This window comes from Lygodium microphyllum, chromosome 10, assembly GCF_053477565.2.
Source record: "Lygodium microphyllum isolate KBCC chromosome 10, Lygodium_microphyllum_v1.1.10, whole genome shotgun sequence".
NCBI classification, from domain to species: domain Eukaryota; kingdom Viridiplantae; phylum Streptophyta; class Polypodiopsida; order Schizaeales; family Lygodiaceae; genus Lygodium; species Lygodium microphyllum.
The window spans coordinates 7,149,757-7,159,236 of NC_141144.1; the positions used below are offsets into that span (position 1 = coordinate 7,149,757).

Genomic DNA, 9,480 nt, shown 5'->3' on the forward strand with positions numbered 1-9,480 from the left:
GGAAAGGGACCTTAGTAAGAGCTCTATTTGATGAATTTATTCTTCAAATAGACCTATTTAAGATGGGTCGAACTTGTTAGGATTCTATTATAGTACTTCAAACTATATACTCTTAATCTAAAAAACAATCTTCTAGATTAGACGACAATATGAGTCAAGGTCTAGGGTAGCAAATTATTAATATTACAAGTTATGATCTAAATTTACAAGTTATAAATCAAAGATATTAATATAAATTATGGTCTAAAAAAAGGGTGATAGTTGGTCAATATAGTAGTATTATAAATTGAAATTATAGACACAATATTTTATTGTGTATTGTCAAGGTTTGATGCCTTTTGCCCACATATAGTCTTTCTTTTCTCAAAGACAAGGCCTCACACATTCCATGTGATTGCTATGAACTTCCAGTGAGATACTTTGTGAATATTAACAATAGTAAACTACATCTTCAAATGATTTATCACCACTTTCCAAGGGAGCAAAAGAATTCTGATCTACCAAGGGGTTCTTGCCATCTTCTTACCAAGGGATTCTTGCCATCTTCTCTATTGAAAGTTTCTACTTGTTCTTGTCGCTCTTTTGGTGCATGCTCTCCTTAACGAACTGATTTCCTTTATCTTCATTACTAGATATCTCCTTACATTCCTAATTACTTAGTTTCCTTGTGGTTGGGTGATCAACTTGCCTTTAATTTTCGAGCTATCAACTACATGTCTTGGCTACCGCCGTCTTGAGCTAGATTGCTCTCTCCTTACTCCTTCCCTTTCTCTTCTTTCTTCTTTTATCGACAAGCCACATACCACCTTCTTACTTATTGGAGTTCTCACTTCTCTTAGGAAGTCCTTGACGTAGTTTCCAGCTGCTCTGTAGAGGAAACGTGATAATTTCGAAGAGGCAAATCTGACGTCACAGCTTGATGTCGTTGGCATCATAAACTTGCAAGATCTCAGAGCCGGGACTGTTTGGTTTATCCCATGCCAGAGTATACAAGGTCACCGTTTGGCTTTGAGGATGCGCCCACTAGTTATTGCAAGACCCGGAACGTCGTAAAGCACTCTCTCTATAACCTACTGCAAGTCAATCCGGCCACCTTCCTCTCCAACCAAACTGACAGCTTTGGAAAGGTAATCCAAATGATGTTGGAGTACTTGAACAATGGAGCTCCACAACATATATATATTGTGTACATGATCATGATGTTCCCTTCTCTCTAACCGCTTGAGAATCTAGTCCCTTTCGGAGTATACAAGGCCACCACCACCAGGTTAACTTGCACTGTTAGAGGGCGGATGGCGATGCCTGCCTTGCACACAATAATATGGATGTACCGGAACCATTTTGATGAACGCATCTTACGATATTTGCAGTACTGTAGTCTGTGGGTAAGAAGAGTCTAGCAGGCCCACCAAGTAAAAACCCTTACCTTCAAAGTTCGAACCTGCACTATTTACTAGAATAGAGGGATGCGCATTGCGGCCTCGGTCCAAGGGTGTGCAGCCAGAACCATTTTGGTGAACGTAACTCATCTTTCGACGAAGGTTGACCCACGAAGAACATGTCCCTGTGGCCTACCGAAACCAGCAACGCGTTACGCCTCAAGATCTTCCTTTCTCTTTGCGATTATAGCCGCCGCCGCCTACATCTTGCGCGACTTGAAACACCGCTGACCTTGATCACGAATTGTCTAATTTTCTCGTCCATCTTCTATCCATGGAGTTCGCCTCATTGGCATGGATCAGAGACGCAGCACCAAGAAAACAAAGTCCCTGTCCATGCCATGAAAATTCTCTTACATCTTCTTTACTGATCCAATCAGTCCATCATCCCCTGCAAGCCCTCAAGGGCAGGCAGCTAGGATGGCCCTGCTTGCATGCAGGAGGCCACGTGTCTTCCTGCTTACTGGTGTATTAATACCCAACGGCAGAGCGTTCCCCCTCCTTTGTTCAGCTCCCGAATGGTCTTCTAAAAGTTCTTTGGCTTCCAGCGAGCGCTAAGTTCTAACTGTTGTGAGCTTATATGAAGGTTGTAGGTTTTTATGAAGGATACGTACGTTGGTCATCGTATTCATGGAAAACCTACGTTGGGCATCCTATTCATGCTCAGCCAGCCATATGGACCTCTTAATGTCAAATTGCTCTCGGTAGTTGTTCCAACTTTCCGATACCTACACCAACAATTATCCTTCTTTATTTTCGACGGCGCATGTAATAATGATCATGGAATTTGCTTGGGACAATGCTTGCACCAACAAACGAAAATGTTAAAACAAGTGGAGCTAATAATGTTGCATGCAGGAGATTGCGAGCGATAGTCAAACCCATCTTTTGCTGTCCTAAACCAGATCTAATTAATTATTAGGCCATTATTCAATTAACGACAATAAAATCCGAAGAAAAGGTCGGTCAATCTGGTATTCGAGATTTCTTTTCGAACTCTATCTTCAAAGTTGTAAAGACTAGTACAGATCACAGCATGCCTCTTCATCAATTCAGACCTCTGTAAAGTTGCATTTCAGAGGTCTTACGGGAAATGAACATGAACATGAACAGATTGTAGTGTTTCTTTGATCCAATGTTTCATGGTCAGTGAAGTACTGATCAAGATTGACCAAGATTGCACACATAAAAGAGGTCACATCAAGAACATGATAGCAATGTGAGCCATAGATAGGCAAACTGATGGTGGCCCTTGGGCATCATTCTCAGCACAAAGATAACCCCCCGATTCCATATGAAGAGTAATTATCAGCTCAGCATCATGGATAGTCTACTGTTCGGCACAGCTTTAGCAATTAGGCAGAGAACTTTAGCCATATTGGAGTTGCGGCTTGCTGCTGATATAAAATACTATTCGAGCTGGATATGGGCTGTTTCAACTCTAATGCAAGGTCTGTACTGCTGGCAGCCTTCAGACGCGGTAATTTCCGCAGATTGATCAGTTCCTCACTGCTGCTCTGATCCTCAACTATTTTGGTGCTGATATTGGTTACTTTCTCTTCATTCATTGATGCATGTTCTTCACTTGAATACTGATCTTCCAATGAGCTCTTGCCATCATCGTCTTCATGTGGACGCTTCTTGCTATCCAATCTGACTCCAAAGAGCCTGGGCGGGCTTTTAGTGGCTTGTTCTGATGCAGCCGCTAAGACTAGGGCTTCACCTCCAGCATCAAATCCTCGATCTCTGATACTAATAGTAGTCTTTAATGCGCAGGGGCCTACATGAGTAAAGCCAACATTACTGGAACCCCCAGGCGGCGCAGCTGCTAGTGTGATGATCTCCCTGAGTTGCCCACCAATGTTGCCCTCACGAGCCACCGTATTGGTCGAGCAGCCTACTGCCATAGTTCCTGAATGGGATGGAAACTCCTTTTGTTGACTCTCTGATGATCCTTTGCTCAAAATCCCCATGCTGTTAAAAGGCACATTAATGCTCATATGTGACCTCAATGTCGATGAGGAAAGATGCTGAGAGGAGCTGAATAAATTAGAGACATTTCCATCACCTCCGCTCATGCACATTAGCAGAGGGTTAAGAGCATGATTGGTCGTAATAGATTGATTGGAGGTTTGATTACTACTACTAGGGCTGAAGCCAAGGGCCTTGAGGAAAGGAGCAAAGTTCCGGCCACTGTTAGTAGAGGGACTAAGCGCGAGACTATTGTTGGAATACTGTCCGGCATTAAGCAAGGTAGGATTGTGTCTTTGCTGCTGCACAATGTTATGTGGATGATTATGTTGTTGTAGGTGTGAGAGGATGTCATTGTAGAGCTTTCTCATGCAAGTGATTTCGGAGAGCAGAAGGTTGTTATCCCGCCTGAGTCTATCATTCTCGTCAGAGAGGGAGATAGTGGCACCAGCAGCAGCTCCATGACATGGAAGAACAGTTTGATGATAAGAATAATTATCAGAAGAGGAGATGGGTGAATTAGAGAGAGACGACCAGCAAGTGTTGCCATTTAGTGCTTGCTCCTCATCTGAGTTTGTAGGGGATAACCTACTTGCTGCTTGTGAGGACTTCCTTCTGTGTATCTCACATAATAAATGCTTCTCTCCTTTCCTAAAAAACTCATTGGCAAATTCCCATCGGTCTGGTACCACCTTCCTAAATCCCTGTTCAGATATAACAAAAACAAGATTTAGTACAACATGACAATGTAATAATGGGACAGTACATCTATAGACCTCCATTTTCCAAGTTTTTTCATCAGTGTTATCACGCATTCTAATCGTTAACGGCTAACCTGTTGGACTCTTGTGCACAGAGACAACAGTTAGGGCAGAAGATCTCATGCCTAGAAACAGGTAGATAATGTTTACTCCTGCCTACAACAGAGGAGCATGACAGCCAAGTTTACAGTAATCTTTGTTTGAGAAATTGAATTCGTGAAAACAAGATATGCACGCATGCCGTTATAGGCCGGAAAAATGGAACAGATTCCCACACTAGCGGAGCTTTCTGCACAGTGCACAACCACTGTGCCAATCTCAAGCAAAGAAACAATCTAACGGATTAGGTGTCGCTCCACCAGCTTTACACCAGCAAAACTATCCTGGGTGCAATTGATACGGTTAGCAGCATGATCAAATAGCTGACTGTCAAGAGTACAGTACTAGGAGGCATAAAATTGGAAATCTCTGGGAAATTCGTATGGCTTTTGAAGACTTATTGCTGAATTTCTTCTTATAAGTAAATAGGCTGTCAATGGCCAGGGGACAGCTGATTATGTTGTTGACTATCTAATCACATATTTGGTAGAGCTTATGTAAACTTGGAAGAAAGTTCGTACGCAACGTAATAAATGCACTAGACTTGGCCTGCAACAGGAAAGTTGACAATTCACTGAAAAATCCCTTAAGGACGAACAATTCACTGAACAATATCCCTTAATGATATGCAAGCTAATTTGCTGATATATCCAAGAAAGGTTAGCTGGTAATTAGAATGATGATTGATGATGATGAGGTGAACTTTTGTTTTCTTGATTGAAATTTGAGATAGTACAGATATGTGGATGATATGAGAGCATGATTAAGGAAGGTGATTAATCGATGATATGAGAGTGATATGATTGATCGAACTACAATTGATAAGATGGCGATGATATATGTGATTTTACTTACATAGGTGTTGAGCTGCCTGACGAAGCTGGAGAAGTTGTTGTGCTTGAAGTAGTTGGGGAGGAGGTCACGGGCGAACTCAGGGGGCCGCCACACCACGAAGGTTGTGTCGTCCTCCCCCCACGATACGATGTGGTCGGTGGCCGGGTCGTCCACCAGCTGGTACGTCTTGCTCAAGAAGGGCGCCGGCACCGACCGCTGGCACTCGGCTATGCTCAGCATCCCACCCTCGCTCTGTATCGCTTCAAACGCAGCCGCCGCAGCTGCAGCTGCAGCCGCCGTCGCTCCTCCTCCTCCCGCTGCAGTGATTAAATGATTACAACTACTAGCTGCATCTGCACGATGATCTACAGTAGACGTAGTACCACCTGCAGTACTACCGTTACCTATCATCATCATCATCATAGGACCACCACCACTACTACTTATATTAGTAGCACACTGCTGCCGCCGCCGCCGCCGCTCCTCCTCCGCCTGCAGCTCATGTGCTGTACTAAATGAATTAGTCGCCTGTGCCGCCATGGTCTCTCTCTCTCTCTCTCTCTCTCTCTCTCTCTCTCTCAATACCTATAAGGGTCCTTTGGTATGCTTTCTGCTCAAGTTTTGTATTTTTCTCAAAGGCTCTCACTTCGCCCTAGCATATTAGATCCCTCAATGCTGATCTAATTACTCCGCTCTAACTCTCACCGCTATTTCTTTGCTCTACCTCTCAATAATATTATTTGTGGAAAGCTGATCAGTTCGCTCTGTCACATAGATGCAGAGATTTGCCACAAGCTCCGTGCCTCTTTCTTCATGGATGAAGCTGTGCTGTATAACATGATGTAGGGAGGCGCGCAGGCCGCGGCGGGGGGATCTCGGGGACTACTGCGCGGGCGAGGGAAGGAGGGGGAGGGAGAAGCGGGTTGTTGAAACGAAGTGTGGGTTCTGTTGTAAAAGGATATATAAGTTAGGAGATGATTGTGAAAGACGTTTATGCGAGAGAATAGAAGAAGTAAGAAGAAGAAGAAAGCGAAGAAGAAGACGAAGTACCGTAGACTATAAGTTGTTGGTAGTGTTGTTTGTTCTGGTTGAGGCCAAAGATTCAAGAAGCCCCCCCCAAAAAAAAAAAAAGTGTGTTGACGGGTGCTTGAGTGGGACTCAGGAAGTGTTGTCGATGGTGGTGGGCACGACAATGTTTCTCAGGCCACAACCACGAAAATCTTTATGTGCAAGTCCATTTGCTTTTTCGTGTGTGGAGAGAGAGAGAGAGAAAGAGAGAGAGAGAGAGAGAGAGAGAGCGAGAGACTATTCGCATATGCACATGTGCATATGCAGGTTTGAGTTTCTTAATTTTAGAAGAGGGGCTCTAATGAGGGATTTTACCATGCACATGTGCATGTGCAGGTTGGAGTTTCTTAATTTCAAAAGAGGGGTTCTAGTGAGGGATTTGGGTTGGATCCAAACCCCATCTAGGCAAGAAAAGCGTATAAGGTCATTCGATTGTAACAAATGCGAGTGCATTTGCAGAAGTGTACATAGAAAGAAAAAAGTGACCGGCTTCACCCCCTCACCCATGTTAAAGACATCGCAACAATATGTGAAAAGGAGGACTTGAACCAACAACACATGACAAGCATACAACTTGCCTTTTCGCCCACCAACAAAAGATCGCATGTTTAAAAGTTAATAAAACAATATTTAAACTTGTATGTAAAGTGTGGAAGAGTGTCGCCCACTTTTTTTCACGAGCAAACTAGTCATATGGACTAGTCGAAATTGTAGAATAGGAAGAATTCTCATATTTTGACATGAATAGATGTCATATTATATTAAAGAATAACTTCGATTACGTGAAGTGGTTTTTTGTTTGTTACATACAAAAAAGAAAAGATGAGGGGTGGAGCTAATATTCACCGAGTTATATAAGTGGCGATAGTTGGAGTATTTCCCATTTTTTCCAACAGGCCCAAAACCAATTCTGCTTAAATAGTAGGCCCTCCCAAGTCAGTTCATCTTCAAAAATTAGCTTATCTCTAGCCTCTCAAAGTAACTACAAGGTAAGCAATTTAATGCTATGAAATGTTAAACTTGTTGTTATACTTTGATCATTTGTGATTCCAAAGGTGCATTTCTTCAAGGATTTTCAATCATTGACCTAGCCACTTAATACTTATATTTTCCTTGACTTCTTATCACATTTGACTAGCTATACATCCATCCCAAAAGAGGTGAGGGCTCCTCATAACTGCATCAACATCTACTGCTAGAAAGTTCTATTTTCTCTAGTTTCTTCCCAATGAGATTAATGCCTAGTATAACTCTCCACAAAAACACTCTCTTTTAGAATTAGCCTAAGGGACCAATTGCAGTCCAACACCTATTCAAGCTTCACTTCACTAATTGTCACACTCCAAACTTTAGAAGTGTGTGCAAAAAGCAAGCTTTTGAAGATAGCTCTTTTTGGCAATCCCCATTTTTTGTTTCACATAGTCTATTTCTTCCACTTTTTCAAAACCGCCCCCTTTATGGCAACCTTCACTTGCACTAATACTAGCACCACCACCTTCTTCACTAGCACCACCTCCTCTATCACCATCTCCCTATTCTCTATCACCACTCCACCATAGCATCTCCTCCTCCTCAACACTACGATCATGACCACCCACCCGTCTCTTTTTCTCTATGTAACTTTCTCATTCACTATCTCTCTTGTTGGGGATCCATACTCCCATTCTCTCTCTCTCTCTCTCTCTCTCTCTCTCTCTCTCTCTCTCTCTCTCTCTCTCTCTCTCTCTCTCTCTCTCTCTCTCTCTCTCTCTCTCTCTCTCTCTCTCTCTCTCTCTCTCTCTCTCTCTCTCTCAATTAGGCTACGTGACTCTTAAAATGCAAAACAATTTCACATTTGTATTGCATGAGTATACTATGGAAGAATAAATTGAATGGGTGAGGTGATACAAGTTAACACATTTCAATATATAAAATGAATGAATAAAATTATGATAAATATCCAATTTTAGTCCAACTCTATCGATGTAGGCTAAAATGGGTATTCTTCAACAATGTCATGGATCAACCCCATGAAGGCTTGCTAATTCTTGCAAATAGAATATAGCATATATTCTATCAAATGTAGGTGGGTGTATAAAAGAGCTAGGTGGCCAGTTATTTTATATATTCTCCATGCTATCATCCATAAATTATGTTATTGGGGGGACTAAAGTGTTGCCACTCAATATCATTGAGACATTTTACCATGTTTGGCTTAGCTTGCTTCTTTCCCTTAGATTGATATTTAGCAATTGGCATGTAGTTACTTGCCTTGACCATTTCGGAAAACAAATATTGGTGCTTATGTAGTTTGCTTTATACATTCACTTCTTACCATTTAAAGCAATCTCCTCAAGTTTTTCTCCTTTACTAAGCTCCATATGGAAATATCAAGTAAATCGTATATATCTACTAGAAACTTTGAGAGGCTTGGCCATAAAATGATGCAATATCTATATATCTCTAAGGGCTTAATCGGTAATTATCCCATTTGCTTAAGATGTATATATTGAAGCACCTCATTTAGATCAAACACAATAAGCTTCCTCCTTATTGAGAATAGTTGTAGATGAACACAACAAAATATGCCACAATCATTCTATCTCCCCTCTTCATTATATGTTATCTTCCATCATTATTGAAGTTCAATTACTTATGTCACCTTCACTCTTAAAAATATCCCCTCTTTAGTGAAGCTGTACAAGCATACAACTTGTTTACAAAAATCCAATGCTACTTATGCAAGATCACTATAATCCAAGACTATGTCCCCTTTTCTTGTATATGTTTGTAAAATTGTTATCTAAAAAGCCATGATGCATTGCATGCCACTTGTAGCATGCATTATTGAGAGAAAATCCACGATTAATACCAAGGTGTTAACGATACATTATAGATTAAGAATCACCTCTCCATCGATATAAAAACCAAGGATTACATTCACTACAAGGGATTAGGCCAGTAAATGGACACATTTGGACTTTTTAAAGAAACTTATAATCATGTTCATAGTCGAGCTTAGAAATAAGCTAAAAGATCAATGCACAATATTACCTGTAGTTTATGAAACATGGATAGGACTTTTAAACACAAAATCTCTGCCTTTCATAATATTTTGAATTTTACTATACAATGCTTTGTCTATAATTTTCACACATATCTTTATGCAAATATAAATACACTTGGGCAAGGAAAAACAACTAGGGAGCTATCGATTCTGCAATCAATAGAGGTGCCTAGTTTTCTTTTCCCCTTCTTATATGCTCATTGGGCATTATTTTTACAAATTAAATACACATATAATTTGAAAATACTACACATAATAAATA

At 41.2% G+C, this 9,480-nt stretch overlaps 1 protein-coding gene across 2 annotated transcripts; it reads right to left on the minus strand.

The window, feature by feature from the left end:
• Positions 1-2,405: 2,405 nt before the first annotated feature.
• Positions 2,406-6,252, minus strand: LOC148029680 (uncharacterized). Of its 2 annotated transcripts, XM_087685962.1 has the most exons (3): positions 6,155-6,252; positions 5,126-6,049; positions 2,406-4,114 (listed from the first exon to the last, which is right to left on the minus strand). In XM_087685962.1, the coding sequence occupies exons 2-3, from the start codon at positions 5,642-5,644 to the stop codon at positions 2,795-2,797; spliced, it is 1,839 nt and encodes a 612-aa protein (XP_087542088.1). In that variant the 5' UTR covers positions 5,645-6,049; positions 6,155-6,252; the 3' UTR covers positions 2,406-2,794. The 2 variants fall into 2 exon arrangements, with proteins under 2 accessions (XP_087542088.1, XP_087542087.1); XM_087685961.1 differs by lacking the exon at positions 6,155-6,252 and having other exon boundaries at positions 5,126-6,115.
• Positions 6,253-9,480: the final 3,228 nt, after the last annotated feature.

What these genes read in the sequence shown, in the direction of transcription:
- LOC148029680 (XM_087685962.1), bottom strand. Translation starts at nt 5,644, where the DNA reads ATGGCGGCACAGGCGACTAATTCATTTAGTACAGCACATGAGCTGCAG. An exon ending in TCAGGCAGCTCAACACCTAT is followed by an intron (nt 4,115 to 5,125) that starts GTAAGTAAAATC and finishes ATATCTGAACAG; the next exon opens with GGATTTAGGAAGGTGGTACC.